This window comes from Mytilus galloprovincialis, chromosome 5 (genome assembly GCF_965363235.1).
Source record: "Mytilus galloprovincialis chromosome 5, xbMytGall1.hap1.1, whole genome shotgun sequence".
NCBI classification, from domain to species: Eukaryota; Metazoa; Mollusca; class Bivalvia; order Mytilida; family Mytilidae; genus Mytilus; species Mytilus galloprovincialis.
The window spans coordinates 15,868,199-15,886,370 of record NC_134842.1 but is presented as its reverse complement, the minus strand read 5'-3'; the positions used below and the strand labels follow the sequence as shown (position 1 = coordinate 15,886,370).

Here is an 18,172-nt window from a genome sequence, read left to right as displayed (position 1 = left end):
GTGAACATCCCCTTGTCAGTTGCAAATACAAAATTCGGTCATTGTCGGAATAAATTAAATTTATTTGTACAAGCTTTAATTTAAATACGTTCGAGCCTTCCACTTTTTCGTAGCGAGTATGTTATGTTTTAATACAATGTACACACTGAAGTTTTTTGGACAAGTTATGATTTACGCTTGAAAACGTGTACCTTTATTTTACCGACGTTTATACTCTGCAATAAAATCGACAATATTTTAACGAAAACCAAGGATTTGTATAATAGAAAACATTAATATGCATCTGTTCGCTTCCATTATTTATCTCATCTTCCGGCATGTTCATTTTTGGCTGGTATAAACGACTGTTAAAGTCATAATCCAACTACGTTTCGTACGTCTATATTTTCCCGGACCATCGCACTTTAGCGTATGGAAGCATCGTACTTTAGCATAGACCATCGCACTTTAGCGTGACCATCGTACTTTAGCGTCCCCATCGTACTTTAGAGTCCTACATATTTATATCTCTATATATGCAATTCTTATAATGATATTGTTATCTCGATATACTGATATGGTTATTTCGATATTTGACATCGTGATCTCGATATAATTATATCGTTATTACGATATTTATTCTGTTTATCTGGAAAAATTTACTTACGTCAAGTGTTATATACTATCATGGCGTCTCGGAATGAAGAGGTGGAACCGAACATGAGTATTGTTTTATATAGATTTTTGACTTAAGTTAATTTGTTTTGTTTGCTGTTGAACAATTCAGATAGGAAACCATCATTTTTTATATGCTTAATTGGACTAGATATTTGAAAAACAAAAACAAGGTCCCGTTTACAACTGTTATCATTATTCAAAAGGCAGAGTATTTATTTATATTCATAAGGCATAAACATTACAAGAACATTGAGGACTAAGAAGTAGCACAACCCCACAAATAACTAATTTAAAGCATAAATGGTACTCTAGTAAAACACCATTTTTCTTGTTTTGTGACCTGTGGGAAATTGATAAATATCGAGATAACGATATAAATATTTTGAGATAGGTAAACGATATACATGTAAGTATTGATATTAATATGATACAAATATCGATATAATGATATAAACATTGATGCATATTTCGAAATAACGATTTAATAGTATGGAAATAACGATACATGTACATATATTAACATAACGATATAATATTATATTTTTAGGTCCCTATGTCCTTCCATATAATGTTACTTCAGTTACCATAATAAAAGGTAATTCTACGCAGGAAACAAAACCCAAGATTCAAAGAGACCATGACTCAAAGACAAAACAACTGTCTACAAAACATCCAAGAGAAAAGAAAAGATCATGCAAGATCTAAACTGCTCAGCAAGTGTAAGCAGTACATTTTCTTGTCTCCTTGTGGCATTAGTCATCATGTAAATTGTTACATTGTCTTTGTTCTACTTGTATCTTTTCGTGATATACCTTGATCATCTTCCGTAGGTCTTTAAATTCCTATGTTATTTTTCATACGAAATGGAATCATGTTTGTTGACCTTTTTACCATCTTATTAATGGACAGCGTGAACTTCAGAAAAAAATGAAGAAAACTACGATGCTACAAACGCTTCACTAGATTCACATTACAGATCTTCATAAATATTTGATCACCATCATTAGCGTTTTTATTTAATTACCATATTTAATGAACCTAATAGTCTAACTTATTATAAATAAAACCTAGACGCAATATAGTGAAATGCATTTTCATTGAAAACCAACCCGTTAAATTCTACAGAAAACAAAATGACAAGAAAATTTCTAGCGATTTTATGTACCGAATTGTATTTTATATTGAATTCTTTAGGCTTGGAAATGACTATTACATTCCAAAATCGTGATAAATACCTGCCAGGGAGATCGTTCGTAAACAACACAGCAAATAGCATCTACCAGTGTATGGATATTTGTTACCGTTTTAATTACTGTAAGTCCGTCAACTTTGTGAAAGAGTTGCACGTGTGTGTTATGAACCTAGAAGATACCAGTACTCTTTCACTTATTCCAATGGTGGGCTCTATATACGAGGAAAGACCTCAATTTCCACAGGTAATTACAATTACATAATTCGACATACAAAATAAATCAAATGTAAACCAGCACATTTTTATGCATAATGTTAGTACCATATTTTTGTTACTACATATATATCATTCTTTCTGAGGATCGTAAATATTTTAGATGAATTATTGTTTTTATCAATATTTATATTACAACGTTAAAAAAATTAGATAGAAATTTATATGTTCTGCAATAAATATTTAGAACAATGTTCATAAAGTATTGTAACGCTTTTTTTTTTTAAATTAAGGCTTAAATACAATAAAATGTATCAAGGTGTGTTGTCCAAATCATAAGTCAACGAATAAACTGACAGCATGATGTACATGTAATGGAAAACAAATTTTGGAAGCAGTTTGAATCATATTTTGGAAGAAAAGAAAGAAAAAAAAACCCAAAAAAAAACCTGTCTATCAAAATTAGAATTTAATGCCCAAGTGTCATTTCAAGTTATTACCATTTAATACCCACTCAAAAAAATATTTTTATTTCATTAACCAGTATAGTGATTTAAGTATGAAGCTGCCCCTTTATTAACTAAAGAAAAAAAAATCTGTTAAATACCAAAAGAGCATAAGAACACGGGCAGGGCCATTATGAAAAAAAACATGGGTATTCAAAATGTACGAGGGCAATTATGAAAAACCGAGCAGTTATGGATTATCAGGGCTATTAATTTCATTACTTATCAATCAAAATGCATTTTTAGTGGAAAAGAAAAAAAATTGAAAGTTCCAAGAATCCGGACTTATCATATTTAACACAGTTTGTCAAGTCAACGATAGCATAATACATTACATGATGAACATGTGTGTCAAATTATTTAATTTTGAGTTTCGAAATTCGGAAAGAAAATGTGTTTTGTATGCCATAAATTGCTTTGAATAGGACAACAATTTTGTTTCTTGCTTTGATTTATATCTTGTGTCCTTGCTGATTGGTGGGACACAATGCAGAGATAGCAGACACAATGTAATATATCTTTTCTAACACAGCAAATCTGAATCGGACTCTAATATTGAATTATAGATCACTGCAGGGACTAAGGAAAGGACCATCACCCTTTTTCTAATTAAAATTATTTATATACTAGTATATATTTAAAGAGTAGCTGGAGGGTAAGAATGTATCAAATATAAGCTTGCAAGACTGAATGTGTTGTAGCACAACGACATAAAATAATGAAAAATTAAATTTTGAAGAAAACTTGATGCAAAATCTGAAACAACATAGAAAGAAAAGAAAAGAAGAAACAGAGAGATTCGTTTCTGTTAATTGGTAGATACGATGTTCTCTAAACTTTTAGTAGTTCTTTCGATTCATATATTTTCGTCGGTACCATTTTTGTGGATTGAGAGAAATAAAATAGTATTTCGCACAGTCATGTGTATTTACTCTTAATTAATTAAGAATCAACATTGCATTATATACCTTAGACTCAGTTAACATGTCAGAATCGAAAAATGAAAAAAAAAATGAGAATGGAAAGGAAGAATGTTTCAAAAAGAAAACAACCCAACCAAATAGCAGACAACAGCACAAGGCCCCTTATAGGTCCTCAACTAAGCAAGGAAACCGTGCACCATAAACTAAAATGTGTACCACTTGTAAATGAAAAGATCAGATGACTATTTTTAGACTTTATATATCTTTATTTCTCAACAAACCAAATTTCATTGGTATAGACATACACACAATACATATTACATAATGTGTATGTACATACATACAAAAGTTATAAGAAAGCAAGAGAGAGGCAAATATCATAAGTAACAGTATACATATTAAACTTAATGAAATCAAATACATAAGCTACACAGGAGAGCCTACATGCATACTGACTAGTCTTATAAATTCGTACAAGTTGTTAAGATCAGAAATATTTTTTCCATTCAATCAGTTCATTAAATTAAAAAAAAAATTGGATGATTTGTATATCTTTTTCTCAATAACTGTTTACGACTATCATTAAATACAGAGCGCTATATAAAAACATAATAAAATTCATCTCCGATATCGCCAGAGTTACAAATTAAGCATTTTCTATTTTCTCTTTCAACATTTTGCCATCTACCAGTCTCAATAGGAAATCTTTGATTTCCTTTTCTCAGTCTACATACATTTGTAATGTAATAATATTTCTATCATCTAAATTTTTAAAATACTACTCGAATTCACAGTTTTCTTTATACATACGATAGTGTAAAGCTTTTGGCGATTCTAACACGTCAATATGCCATTTCTGTTTAAATTGATCAACAAGATTTTGGTTAACACTAGGATACAGCCGTGTACATCACTTACAAAATATTTCTTAATCCAACAGATTTCTTATGCCTTGTTAGAGCGTTATTATTACTGGCACGGAACGTCATCGTCATCAATACACAAGTCATCGTCACAGAATTATACGACTTTTCAAACTTTTTCTCTTTTTACTTTCTCTCCTCTTTTTTTGCCTATGAAAGCTAGTATTATATTCTATAAACTGTTTGCTTTATATGCATGTCCATATTATTGTACTATTATTGTAATTTTATATTGTATTATGGAGAAAACTTCATAAGTATGATTTACGTATGTCTAATCCATTTTGCTTTAATTCAGCAAATAAAATATGTTTAAACTAAACTTGCAAAATATTGACAAATGACAAACCCGATTCATCAAGAATGGATTTAACAATTTTTAACCAAGTGATATCATTTTTATATTTATACAGAGTGTACTTGTATCAAATCGCAGGAAGTTTTTCTTGCATACCAGAATATAATTTTGTCCAGATGAGTAGTTAATTATACGAAGTTTTATATCAATTTTCAAAGGGTATCTGCCCAATTCTCCATATATCATAAAATTAGTTGTAGATTGTTTAACCTTTAGCAAAAGTTTTCAGAATTTCATATGAACCCTTTCTATAACCGAATTATTACCAAAACCTCAGACTTCACTACCATAAATTAAAATAGGTTTAACAGTTTTATCAAATAATTCCATTTGACATTCAATAGAAAGATTGTGCAATCTTCCTTTATTGATAAAGTCGTACATAGCACATGTGGCTTTTTTTTTTGCTTGTGCTTTTTTTGCCTTTAAAAAAAATTCCTATTCTACTGAAAAAGACACCTAAATAAGTAAACTCATTAACAATTTCTAGTACACTATCGTTGTAATTAAACATAACATTATTAGGTTTTCTACCTTTAGAGAAAATTACAATTTTACTGTTTTGTACATTTGCTTTCATTTTCCACACTTCACAGTATTCAGATGAAGTATCTTGTTGCTTATGTAAGCCAACTTGCGACACTATATCATCCGCATATAATATGACAAAATGTTTAAGATAACAATCAAGTTCGGTTTCTTATTAATCTGATAGAGTTTTCGAACAATCTATGTTCTTGACTCTTAGAAAATCTTCTAAATCATTAACAAAGAAAGAAAAAAGTATAGGGGAACAATTTCCCCTTGCCTTATAACACCAACATTACGCGGTAAAAAATCTGAAAATTCATTACTATAAAAAATACTAGATTTTATATTACAGTAACTGCACATATTTGTAATAGTATTATACCCTTTACCATTCACAGAGTATTTAATCAGTGTTGACCAAAGTCCTGCATGCCAAACAGTATCACAGGCCTTTGCAAAATCAATAAAAGTACACTTTAATTTTTTCTTCTTATTTCTTAACAGTTCAAACAATAAATGAAGTACAAAAATGCTATCGGTAGTAGAATAACTTTTTCTAAATCCAAACTGGCTTTCTTTCAGCAATGAAAAAATCCCCAAAACTTAGATTACTCTAAGATTAAGCACTGAAGCACCCACAGAGCTTAAAATAAGTATAGGCCTATAATTTTGTGGATCGAGCTGATATCCTTTATTCTTATTAAAAGGTATAATATTTCCAATAAGCCAAAATTCTGGTATATTTCCAGAACTAAATATAGCATTAAAAAGTTCAACATAATATAAAAACAGGACTAAAAACATTACATGTAGACTTTATATATTCATTTATATTAATTCATCACCACATGCTTTTCCATTTGATGACTGTTCTTAGACTTTAGATCGGACCAATATGTGTGTTAGCGAGTACTGGACAGAGAAAATCTAAATTATCTTTTTTCTATTTTTAGGATTTAGTTCCTCAAGACTGTGTGGGTCATTCCTGTCCTGTGGAGGACCTGTGTGTTGCCAATGGTACATGTGCAAACTGGTGTAAGTATATTTACATATCAAACTTACTTAGGAGCATGAAGTTCAGTGCTTGTCGCTGGATCATGTCTGTCATATTTTATTGTACGTGAATTATTTCGTTATACATAAAGTCGTTTGTTATCTTGTTTGAATTATTTCACAGTTGACACGTCTGGGACATTTAATGCATAGTGTTCATTTCTGTTGAAGGTTGGACGATTGCCTATAATTGCTAACATTCCCTTCATTTGAATTCAAAAGATAGTTATAGCATTGCCAATCATACTACATCCCCTTATTTTTTCATCAGTGAATATCTTATACTATTGCATAATGATTTTTTTACGGAACCTTTTGTTATGATGCATTCACATGTGCAAAATGACATGACTGTTTGTTGCATAAGTGATTTGTCTGATGAAAAAATATCAACTTTTTCTGATGTTCTAGACTTTGACTTTTAAACCAAATATTGCATGCATAGTCAGGTAGAGAATATATGAATATAAAATAAAATCAGACTTCTGCATAGTTTTGAAGCAAACATAGAGTGGAACATTTGCTTACCAATGTATGATTGCCTTTATAATTATTATTGAATTGTAATCACCTATCAGTGTCACCAAATACATATATAAAAGAACCAAGTGTATGATATGGGACGAATAACTGGACACTTCATTGATGAGTTTATTCCAAAACTCCTTTCTATAAATGGACTGGTCTTAAATAAGCGAACTTCTTTAACCCGCTGTCGAACAGAGAGATCTCACTTGTTAACGATATGTTTCAAGTTCACTAAATGGTTCTTCTTGTCTGTGCCTTTATACACCCGTGTAACCATTTGGACGCAAAGTGAACAACTGTCTCCTTTCCACAACGAGTCATATCATTACGCATGGATTTCTGGCTCTTTACTTGGTTTGTTAGTTACCAAGTGAACGTGTGTTATGTTATCCGATTTGTAGACAATCTGAAGTCTTTTGGGACGCTTCCTACATAGCACATGACGTTAGAATAATAAATTACCAATTTAACACTACTTAAAAATGTCTTGCATATATTATGTAATAATTCAAAATCTAACATAAGCATAACCATTTCTGTAAAATACTAAGATTGAATAACCCTACAATAAAAAAGTATAATTTACTGGTATTCCAGATAATGGTATGATAGGGGTCTGCACAGATTGAAAGGTTCATGCTCTCTTATCTTCTTTTTTTTGAATTAGACATAGAGTTCGATATTTAAAAACATAATTTTAATCTGTTTCTTTTGTTCACCTTATTTTTTGTCCCCTAATAATAAAGTACATGCAGTCGGTTGAATACTCATTTTTAATTGTCGTACTTTGTCATTCACAGACGATCAAATTATAACAGATAACATTATTAATTATTAATCAGATTCTATTATTGCTAATATATTTTTTTTTCTTAAACTGAAAAATTTAATTTACAAATGTTTATACCGAACGAAGCAAATTGATCATCTATCATTTTTTGTTATTTAATTTGATGGTTGGTATAACTCCTTAAATGACACAAAAACAGCATCTGCTATATTTTTCGTAATTTAATTCTATGGTTGGAATACGTTGTTAAACTTTTCATGCCATTCAATGACGTAATACACAGTTTGTCAATGCATCAACAATCCACCAGAGACCATACCACGCACGTAGACATCAGCAATTATAGGTCACATTAGTTGGAGATATTATGGAGATACAAGCATGAAATTTGATATAAAGGTTGACTAAACGATAATTAAAAAAAAAATCAGCTGCTAGACATAAATTATTTTCAGTTTTTCAAGATTGTTACCGCTCTTTTTGTGAATGGCGTCATATCCAATTGGCTACATTTCGTAAATCCGTTGAAAACTGTGTAATAGATATAACTCAAAGTAGGTTTTGATAAAACGTAATTTACAGTTCCTTTTGTACGATTAAACAAAGGAATGACTAAAAAGTGCCCGGTTCCAAAATGGCGGTAAAAACGTTGAAAATGGCTACATCTCTTACATTAAGAGTTTCAACATTTACAATGCTCAAGACCTGTACTAAACATAAATAGCAAGCTTCAAAACCCTCCGAAATGATAAGATAAAAAACCCTAGTTCTAACATGAAAAGTAAAAGCCTGAATTATCTTCAAGGCACTAAACGAAAAAACAAATATGAAAGATTGTAATGGACGACAACCAATCTCAATAACTGAATCATGTTTTATAATGTTTTGGACCTCTTCCTCTACCACACACACCTGGAAAAGAAATGATGTAACAGTATAACTTAATAAGTAAACACTCCTACATAATAGCTGAACATACGGTAAAACTGTTTATGTACGGTATTTGATTTGCATCCTAGTGCGGAGTATTAGTTTCAGTCGAAAAACACGCCTCATGACGAATCTGAGACACAGCAACTACTATTAGCTTAAAAATGAGATAAAATATTACAGATTATTCTCGTCTAAGGATAAGACATCAAATGCGATGAAATTTACTATACCGGTAATGTGTATTTCAGTTTCGAATAACTGTCATTAATTCATGTTCGTTTTATTATGCATATATTGCACACGGAAATTTAATATTGAAATATCAATTTTGAATACGTGTTTATTTGCTTTGTTAATATGCGATGTTCACGATTTGGTTTTGCTAAACAATGTTCCTATCCGATGTTTATAAAAATGTTTCCCGTTTTCACACTTAATTATTCGACTTTCGTGTGTCACGCTTAAAAAAATTAGGGTGTCACGCTTAGACCCCAATGAAAACCACAATTAACCTATCAAAATCTGACATTTGAACGTGTAGTATACTAAATTCAAAGAATTCTAAGCTCACATAACTATCTAAATGAGATTTAACAAGATATGTGCATATTGCTTGCTGTAACAAAATAGATTGAATTCAACCTTTTGTACAACTTACATGACGATACATACTCTTATATTCCAATTCGACAACTCAAACGAATATAAATTATTTAATAAATAAAACAACACATAAATAGGATAAGTGTGCCTACAGCGGTAGCAGCCTTTAATATTAAGTTTACATTCAACATGATTCTCAAACTAAAGTCCTTCACTTTAAATTCAGGGACTCTACCAATCCAATCATACAATAGCACAGTAATATACAGTAACACAATCAAAAACTATCTACAAAAGAGGAAAAATTTATATTAATGTACTGTAATATATGCATATACTCCCATTGACGATAACCATCTCATAAAATGGGGGGGGGGGGGGGGGGGGGTGGTAAGCATAATAACGAATGCTGCTACGTTGAACTATAGGCAAACTTCGAATAACCTAATTTTCCGAAACTAACCCCTTAAGTAATACTCAATCATGCTTTTCACGAAAATCATCAGGACATATACCCGTAAAACCGGCAATACGGGTATATGCCATCCAATCAAATAGAACATAAACACGCACCATGTGCTTAATATAAACACACACACGTGTTTATAGTAAACAATCACTTGACCGTTACAACGTCATGTGACTTAATACCTTTAATAAATATATTAATTGTTACAGTACTAGTGTACGATATTGCATGATCATCAACATTGGACACGTCTTATATTGTTATTTTGGCCTGAAGCGGGTTTATCTTTTTTGCCATGGAAATATGATGTCAGTATATGGCATCTATCTTAAAGTAGCTACACAAACAACATTCATTAAGACATTTTTAATGAGATTACTTGTACAATCTTCAAAACACGTAGAAGTCGATTTTTTCGCTTTGTTTGGTTCACAGTGAAAAAGTGCACTGGTTAATCTATTTTCCCATTTGACAACGAGTAATAAGAACAAAATGTTTTACAACTAACTAGACATTGTATAACATATTGATTGTTGACATTGGCAATCCTAGCCAGTTTTGATTAAAGTTAAACGTAACTGCTACATACGGAGTTCGAACTAATAAACTGGGTGTTGACCCCAAAACTCACGATAGATACAGTAGATAACCTACATACATTATAGACCAATCGACCACCGAGTCTTTTTAATTTTCCAAAGAAAGTAATAAATATATCGAGCATTTTTACATCTTAAATACATCAGTTTCAGTGTCTTAGTATTGTTGTATATTGATTCAAACATCTATTTAAAACTGAAGAACATATATTAAGTAGTTGACTTTTTTTACAGTATATGTAGACTGTGGAGAGCTAGAAGACAAGAAGGCTATCATTGAATACGAGTATACTGTCGGGTATGCTGAAGCCAAGTTCCAGTGCAAACGACCTTTACAGGGCCAAATTGGAAAAGAGACCTTTTATTGTTTGATGTCAGGAAAATGGGGTGGACCAAATGTTCAATGTGGTCGTAAGAACTTTAAATGATCTTTGAAATACTTCAATCAAATGATAAAGCATAAGATACTATTAGAAACATAGGTCACATACTTGGACATTATCTAAGGTGCCCGAAATTTTAGGATCTGTCATGGGTCATTGAAATAATTTTAACAATTCCGAGATAAAATGTATTAAATTTTTAGACATACATTTTATGTTAAAGTTATCTATGAATATGTGGTTTTCTTTTTTGTTGTTTTATTTCACTATCAAAATCATTTGATGATTACATTATTGTTTTTTAGTGTGCCTTTTTAAGTGCATAGTTATAGGTGAATTCATGGTCAACTTGAAAGGATTTTCACACGAATCATTTTATCATTGTATCAAATGGTTAGGTATTTACCTTTTTCCTGATGTGTATTAACCTCACCTCACCTACCTCACCTATCATCTTCATGCCGGTCGCTATTTAAGGCCCTGATAAATTTTCGTTCTTAACTGTAATGTGCCTTAAGCTTGAACATTTTTGTATTTACAGTCTATTGTTACGAGCCACCTATGTTGCGACCGGAACAGGAAGTCATATACAAATATGTCGGTACTGCCATATATGCAAATTACAAATGTACCTCCTACCCTGATGCTGTATCAACGCCTTCGTGTGCAGTATCTAGATGTACTGCCCCAGATACATGGGTACCAGCGTCGTTATCATGTCACGGTAATTATTTATCACCAAATATAAGAGCATAAATCTATCTATGAACTTTAATTCTACACACAAAATTTATTAATAAGATACTGCATAGAGATAAGATATTAGTTAGTATATATAGTGTATTTCTAATACGCTATGCGCAAGAGTTATATTAATGAGTTATATTAAAAATATGCATGACGGTTATTCAAATGATAGATGATCACGAACGACGATTCATATACTGTATAGCCTTATTGAGTCTGACAATAAAGTCATTCATGAATGTTATTTAACAATATATCTGTTTTGATGTCTTGAAATCAGTTTTGACGAGTATGATGAATTCTATAAACCTAAAGTAAATTGATGTTTTGCCCTGAAATTTTCTGTCATATCAATTAGGTAAACTGTACTTTGCAAGTTTCATGCAAGCCATTCATATATGTTTTGTTCCTCTTTACTAAAACAAATATCAAATGCATTATTATCATTTATCAAATTTTATACAATTTCATGTTATGAAACATTATAGATGATAAAACACAACATTGTTTCAGCCAGAATATGCATTAAACCATTCATGTCTGCTTATCATTTATCATCTCCCTGCAAGCCAGCAATTTTACTTACATTTAGGTTAAAATGCTACCTGAACAAATATTCTATTCATCTTCTATATACATTGAAAAAGATTTCTGGAAAATGATGCACATTTTCGTCTTGGGGTAAAATTTCGAATTTATCTTAACCTTCCAGGCTTCATTTTAGGTGCCTTTTTGATTTGTCAACTCGTCAACGTTTGCATAAGACTGCAGTCATATAATTTAGTCTCGAAGATCACCAAACAGACCTTCATTGTCGAAGTGCACATCTTGTGTGCAAGAACAGTTTTACCGTTAATGTTATTTGTCCTTCATAGTAGATGACATTCAATATCTTTACACCCAAAACACCTTTTACTACGGAAACATTGCTATATTTGACAAAGTCGTTGACCATTAGATTTGATCAACACATTCTGAACATACTATCATAGTCTCAAAATCCGAATCTCCTACTGAACAGACTTTGTCGACATTGACTATAAAATCCGCATCTCATGCTGAACAAACTGTGTTGACATTGACTGTAAAAATCCGCATCTCATGCTGAAAAAACTGTGTCGACGTTTACTGTAAAACTCGGCATCTCATGCTGAACAAACTGTGTCGACATTGACTATAAAAATCTGCATCTCATGCTGAACAAACTTTGTCGACATTGACTATAAAAATCGGCATCTCATGCTGAACAAACTTTGTCGACATTGACTATAAAAATCTGCATCTCATGCTGAACAAACTGTGTTGACATTGACTGTAAAAATCCGCATCTCATGCTGAACAAACTTTGTCGACATTGACTGTAAAAATCCGCATCTCATGCTGAACAAACTGTGTCGACATTGACTATAAAAATCGGCATCTCATGCTGAACAAACTTTGTCGACATTGACTATAAAAATCGGCATCTCATGCTGAACAAACTTTGTCGACATTGACTATAAAAATCTGCATCTCATGCTGAACAAACTGTGTTGACATTGACTGTAAAAATCCGCATCTCATGCTGAACAAACTTTGTCGACATTGACTGTAAAAATCCGCAAAACTGTGTCGAAATTTACTGTAAATTCGGTTGTCATGCTGAACAATTTGTGTCGACATTGACTGTCAAAATTCGGTTGTCATGCTGAACAAACAGTGTCGATATTGACTGTCGCAATTCGCATGCCATGCTGAACAAACGGTGTCGACATTGACTGTCAAAATTTGCATGTCATGCTGAACAAACGGTGTCGACATTGACTGTAAATTTAATTAATTCACTGAGACTAATGTCCCGATAGTCGTCAGGTATGGTTGTTTATCAATTAACGACAAGTAAGGTCACTTTAGTCATATAGCTCCTCATGGTTATAAAAATCGTCAATAAATAATAGCCTGGTCTTTGTAAATTTTATTTCGAGTTTTCACCTTAAAGATAAATCATTTCTCCGAACGAATTGAACATAAATATTATCTCCATTTTTTTACTTTGTCAAATCTTATTGCAGAATTAGATGAGATAAAGTAAACCTGTATATAATATTCTCAATACACCAGATGTAAGAGGAATGTTGTTATATCATTTGATAAATCAAATAGGGTAAACTAAAATTGAGAATGGAAATGGGGAATATTTCAAAGAGACACGACCAAAGAGTAGACAACAAAGGCCACCGATGGGTCTTCAACGAAGCGAGAAAATTCCGCACCCGTGAAGGTCCTCAGCTTGATCTTAAATCAAATTGTGTGCTAGTTCAGTGAAAATGGACGTCACACTATTATGGAATGGACTACCACACAAAATGCGTAAGGCTCAAAACACTTTTACTTTTAAGCAAAGTATCAAGAAGTACCTAACACAATCCTGATAAGAAATATTTGCTACAATCATGACAATGCATTTGTAATGTATATTTTTATTTTTTTATTTTCATTTGATTTTTTTGACTACATGTATACTTCTTAAACAGCATTATATCTTATGTTAATAACAATACATTGAACTACATGACTGTAAATTAACTATGTGTAAATATCTGTTTTGATTGTATTGTAATTTGTATGTGAGGGCCTCAGGGAAGATTAGTTGATTGTAACTAACTGAGTTTACCCTCTTTAAATAAAGAATTTATTATTATTATTATTATTACACTAAACTACAAAACATCTAAATGAACTAAAATTAAAAAACATACAAAACTTACAAAGGCCAGAGGCTCCTGACTTAGGACAGGTGCAAAAAATGCGGCGGGGTTACAGTCCGTGGATGGTGTAATCTTCCAAATAACACGATAAACCATTACACCATTTAACATACACAATTACACCATACACCCTGTGTCATAACACCATACACGTTACACGTTTGCACCAAACACATTCTATCTACACTATCCGAAATTACCCATAGTGCAATTTAATTTGAAGGAAAGCGTGCGACTACATTATTGTTATGTTTTAAACACGAATTTTAATCACAATATTGTATCTTAATGTAAAAAATAAAAAAATTGTTTCTATCTTTCCCATAGTTTTAAACTTTGATTACCACACTTTATATACACGTCACACAATCACACTTTTCGTCATACACCATTACACCATTTCCCTTACACTATACACCAGAGCACCATACACCTATTAATATTATAATACCATATTACCATCATCTTCGCTAGCCAAGGGTTTCGATCCACTTACCTCCTCTCCACCCTTGGCAGATTAAGCCAACATTTGTGATAACAATGTTGCGCAATCTATCGATAGATTAAAGTCACGCCCATTCCAAATACATTATTCTTGACCAATGGTAGCACTTGAACTCTTCAATTTGGAGGTAAAAACACGGTAGCGTCTAAATTTTGTTAAAGCAGGAAACGAAAATATACGTTGACATTCATGAAATTATGCAAGAAACATACACCTAGGACTTCTATTAGTTGATTAAAAACATTCAAAATTGTCGCTTAATATAGTCGTATGTTAGTATGTAAAGACTTGTTGCACTATAAGCACGTGGTAATTGTTTACATACACTTCATTTGTACATTTACACGTGATCATGTTATAGCCGCTTATTGATTGGACGTAGCGAGTTTCGACTGCAACCAATGAAAATCATTACCTTGTATCTCCGAAATTCTATCTCAATCCGCCAATGATGGAGAGGAGGGAAGTGGACCGTAGCCCTTGGCTAGCGAAGATGTTGCATTATATGCCATACACCATTACACCATATACGTTGTTTTTGGGAAGTTTACACAAACCAAGGGCTGTAAACTTGTTTGTGAGCTCTTAACCCTCACTCTATACCTCTCGCCAATGTAGAATAAAGAAACACATAGCAAAACGTGTCTCAAATAGATATACAAAGATATGATATGAGTGCAAATGAGACAAAGATCCATCGAAGTCTTTTACTTTTATTGTATTCAGATCTAAAAATGTTTGTTTAATTAACATTTTCTTAAATTAACATTTTCTTAGATATAGACAACTTTAGCTTGATATGTTTTTTCCTTGCGTGTCTATTGATATTTATACTATTCATACTTTCACTTTAATTCCAGCTCATGATTGTATGGTTACACCTGGACGATACTACGGAAAAGTAGGTTGCACTGCTACTGGACGAACATGTCAAAAATGGAATTCTAATTGGCCACATAGACCATCTTATTGGCCTGCAAATACAAATAACAATTATTGCTGTACGCTTCCCAATGAGGCTACTCCCTGGTGTTATACTATGGACCCAGGGGTTAGATGGGAATATTGTTATGTACCAATGTGCTAGAAACAGAGTTCATCTTTAATCTGGTATTTTAACTGAAAATTTATCATAAAACTACAATATGCATGATCCTTCTCAATGCAAAATGCGACAATACATTTGTCAAAAAGGATACACATAAAAAATAAAACATGTTTTTCTTGTACTGGTTAGATAGGCATAATTTTTTTAACTGATAAAATGCCTCATTTTACTTGTCTTGTTTTTAGATAATTTGAAGCTTTTATTACATATAAGGAGAATTTATAAACTCTTTATGAATTTAAGGTGGTACATAACACTACAGGGAGATGATTTTGTAAAAGTCAACTGAATGTTTTAATTACGTTCTATTGTTCCGGAAATATTAAGCTTCTCGATGATCAAAATAAGTGTTAGTCAAACAGCTATTTATTTAACAAAAATTTTCCAATAAAGTGTGTGGTTCAAGTTTTTTTTTAAGCTATGTCATTGTCAGTTTATTTTCGATCTACACATTGACCTATTTTTGTTACATTTTTGACTTATAGTCTGAAATTGGTGGATAGTTTTAAATATAATATATAATAGCATATGTACGAAGTTGTACTACGCTCTTATTCAAAATAACAAAATGTTTGAATTTCGGTGTAAACTGGTATACACATTATTGGTTTACTTTTATAAATTGTGACTTGGTTTTTATAAATTGTGACTCATACCACATATTCTCATATCTATACACATTAGTATTTTTTTCTATGGTCATGTATTACTTAAGTAAATACTATATGATATAATTGTTACAGAATATAGAAGCCTTATACTTACAAATTTGTCACAACCCTTTACGCATACGTGTTGGTGAGAAAAGATATCGTATATAACCTGGATATATCAGAGTTTTACTTTCGTTCCTGATAGAACTAGATTTTTTGTTTCCTATTGTTAATTTTTGCATCTCCGTTCACTGATGTTACCTTTAGTTCCTTATTTAGTTTTATATAAGCCCAACAATTTTCGACAAGTCCATGACTATTACATTTTAGATTTCAAAGTAAGTTATATTTGTAAAGCTTGTATATATTTTTTTATAAAAAAAGTTTTCGTTATGAAGTATTTCCTCAATCATTTTCTAAGTTTTTCAAAAATCTAATAGGCTAGTTTAAAGTATTAGCACTTCCTGTAGATAGTTAATTACAAACCGAATGCGGTTCCAATGTTCTACTGAAATGATTTTTACGTCGATAGGATTCCTGTATGCATATTCATCATTTTTATCATCTTGTCTTGAAAGATTTGTGATTTCACAATGTAGTGAGAATAGTAATTGATACATTTATCGGTATTTACAATGATTTTTACAATAAATGAATTAAAACATAACCTAACATATATTGTTTTTCTGTCATGAAAACTGATTAGCATAATTCCCTTTACAAACTTTCCGAAGGAAGTTTATCAGCAGGTTGTGAGTATTTCCTTGGACACCAAATGCACCCTTTTCTTATGTGACTTGTTTATACATTGAGATATATGCAGTGTTTTGTCAAATTCCTTTTAATTGATAAATTGGATAACAATTACTGTTACCTTTAATATATGTTTGGTTGAATAATCAGGAATGATAAACACATACTTTGGATAATCAACTTAGACAACTAATTATAAATACATCCAATATTCACAGTTAGTATCCTTTTGGATTTTGTCGTTTATTAGGAAAAACCTTTCTTCAGTTAGTTAATGAATACGATTACTTTGTTGATGATTGTGTGAATTCATGGACGTGACATTGATAGTCATCAGAAAACATATTGGAGGAAATTAATCTATACATCCGGATAAAATATAAGACTATTAATATTCACACATATGCATTACATTAAACAAGTAATCAATAAGGAATAAGAGTTGTCTTTCTTCCTACCGAAAATCAAGCAGTTACTTCATTCATTATTCATGCTATACCTGGCAAAAAATCCGGTCTAGCTCCTTTTAGAATTCGTGCGATAGTATAGAATATAGTTATTCCAAGACAAATTCAAAATAAAAATCAATTTAGTCGAAAATAAATCTTACTTTTTTCGGACTATTGCTAATGTGTAGAAATTGTGTTTAAATTTATGGGCTCTGCGTGTAAGATCTTACTTACATTTCGATTCAAATCACGATTTTGTATAGGATAATGATTTATAACTCGACATTTCGGGTGACCTGATGTTTTGCTATGGTGATATTTTTTCCATGTGTATATTCACTCATCAAAGAGTATCAAAATTGGTACGCCGGACATGGTGTGCTGTTTACCAAAGACTCATTAGTGACGCTCGAACCAAACACTATTTGAGTCGAGTCTAATATAGTTGACAAAAAAATATACTTATTGCATAACTCCTTTGCTTTTTACTTAAACTTCTCATATAGATGAATAAAACGGTTAGAGACCACCAAGAAAACTATACAACGA

The 18,172-nt window shown here is 31.6% G+C and overlaps 1 protein-coding gene across 1 annotated transcript; it reads left to right on the top strand.

The window, feature by feature from the left end:
- Positions 1 to 1,857: 1,857 nt before the first annotated feature.
- LOC143074347 (uncharacterized) lies at positions 1,858 to 16,174 on the top strand. The gene is made up of 5 exons (XM_076249842.1): positions 1,858 to 2,093; positions 6,257 to 6,338; positions 10,513 to 10,689; positions 11,203 to 11,385; positions 15,521 to 16,174. The coding sequence occupies exons 1-5, from the start codon at positions 1,860 to 1,862 to the stop codon at positions 15,745 to 15,747; spliced, it is 903 nt and encodes a 300-aa protein (XP_076105957.1). The 5' UTR covers positions 1,858 to 1,859; the 3' UTR covers positions 15,748 to 16,174.
- The last annotated feature ends 1,998 nt before the right edge of the window (positions 16,175 to 18,172 follow it).

What these genes read in the sequence shown, in the direction of transcription:
- LOC143074347 (XM_076249842.1), top strand. Translation starts at nt 1,860, where the DNA reads ATGACTATTACATTCCAAAATCGTGATAAATACCTGCCAGGGAGATCG. An exon ending in TGGTACATGTGCAAACTGGT is followed by an intron (nt 6,339 to 10,512) that starts GTAAGTATATTT and finishes CTTTTTTTACAG; the next exon opens with TATATGTAGACTGTGGAGAG. An exon ending in ACCAAATGTTCAATGTGGTC is followed by an intron (nt 10,690 to 11,202) that starts GTAAGAACTTTA and finishes TTGTATTTACAG; the next exon opens with TCTATTGTTACGAGCCACCT.